Source organism: Myotis davidii, unplaced genomic scaffold (genome assembly GCF_000327345.1).
Source record: "Myotis davidii unplaced genomic scaffold, ASM32734v1 scaffold37, whole genome shotgun sequence".
Classification (NCBI taxonomy): domain Eukaryota; kingdom Metazoa; phylum Chordata; class Mammalia; order Chiroptera; family Vespertilionidae; genus Myotis; species Myotis davidii.
Genome location: NW_006289395.1, coordinates 1,536,294 through 1,537,769, shown reverse-complemented (window position 1 = coordinate 1,537,769; position 1,476 = coordinate 1,536,294). Strand labels below are relative to the sequence as shown.

General features: G+C 53.3%; 1 protein-coding gene across 1 annotated transcript in view; it reads left to right on the top strand.

Moving 5' to 3' along the window:
* Positions 1–1,476, top strand: part of PIK3R6 (phosphoinositide-3-kinase regulatory subunit 6) — a 46,540-nt gene that overhangs the window by 32,505 nt on the left and 12,559 nt on the right. Inside the window, exons 12-13 of the mRNA XM_006761719.2 lie at positions 1–30; positions 126–204. Of these exons, the coding sequence (XP_006761782.1) occupies positions 1–30; positions 126–204 (109 nt within the window). The remainder of the gene's footprint in view (positions 31–125; positions 205–1,476) is intronic.

The following is a 1,476-nucleotide window of genomic DNA, read 5'->3' as shown; positions in this document are numbered from 1 at the left end:
GCGCCTGGCCAGGGCCTACCACAGCCTCAGGTGGGGCCCGGGGTGGGTAGGTGCTGGGGCAGGGGGTCCTGGGGGCACCGGTTGGCATGTGCTGACACCCCCTGTGCTCTGTTGCCCTTTGCCAGGAAGCGAGAGACCCAGACGTTCTGCTTGTCTCCCAGGCTCAGCCTGCAGCTCTACTACATCCCTGTGCTGACTCCTGAGGTGAAGGGGTTGAAAGTATTACAGATGTCCCCTTTTTTTCCCCACTGCCCCCCTTCACCATGCACCCGCCCCTCCTAGACCTTCACCACAGTATTGTCTGTGTCCATGGGCTATGCATATATGCATATAACTTCCCCCATTAAATCTCTCCCAATGGTGAACCTTTTGAGCTCGGCGTGTCAGCATTTTGAAAAACCCTAACTTAACTCTGGTGCCGTGGTCACATATAGAAATTTTTCAATATTTGCAACCATAGTAAAACAAAGACCTATATTTTTGATATTTATTTTATATATTTAAATGCCATTTAACAAAGAAAAATCAAACAAAAAAATGAGCTCACGTGTGTCATAGGTTCACCATCACTGCCCTAGAGGTCTTTTTCCCAGAAGCCAGGGACACGGCCCTGGGGCTGAGTGTGGCCAGAGGGATGTTCCCTCACAGGGGCAGGCAACCTGCCCAACGCCGGTTTTCATTTTGCTTTCCTCATGGAATTAATGGCAAGCTTCTCCTCAAACAGGGGCACACATGCACGCACGCACATGCACACACATGCACGTGCACACATGCGTGCACACGAACACGCATGCACGCGCGTGCGCACATACACACACATACACCACTTCCTGGGAACCTCAGGCAGCGAAAGCCATTGGTCTGCGGGGGAAGAGGAAGCCCCACTCGAGGGTTCTCATTCCTGTTGCCCATTCTGCTGCTTATGGGAAGATTAAGTTCAATGCAACACCCGCCTCCTCCTGGTAAGGCTGATGGTCATTTCGCAAAGTCCCTGGCAAGTGGCCCTCAGAGAGGGTATTCCCGCTCCATCTGAGATAGAACAGCTGGAATTAATGGCAAGCTTCTCCTCAAACAGGGACACACATGCACGCATGCACATGTACACACACAGGAACACGCGTGCACGCGCGCGCGCACACACACACACACACCACTTCCTGGGAACCTTGGGCAGCGGAAGCCATTGGTCTGCTGGGGGAGAGGAAGCCCCACTCAAGGGTTCTCATTCCTGTTGCCCACTCTGCTGCCAATGGGAAGATTAAGTTCAATGCAACACCCGCCTCCTCCTGGTAAGGCTGATGGTCATTTCGCAAAGTCCCTGGCAAGTGGCCCTCAGAGAGGGTATTCCCGCTCCATCTGAGATAGAACAGCACAGTCTATGGTGCAGAAACAGCCTCACGAGGTTAAGCGATTGGACCACATTCCCAAAGCTGGTCTGCCCAGGCCTGGTACCTGGGAACCCTGCGGCCAGGAAGA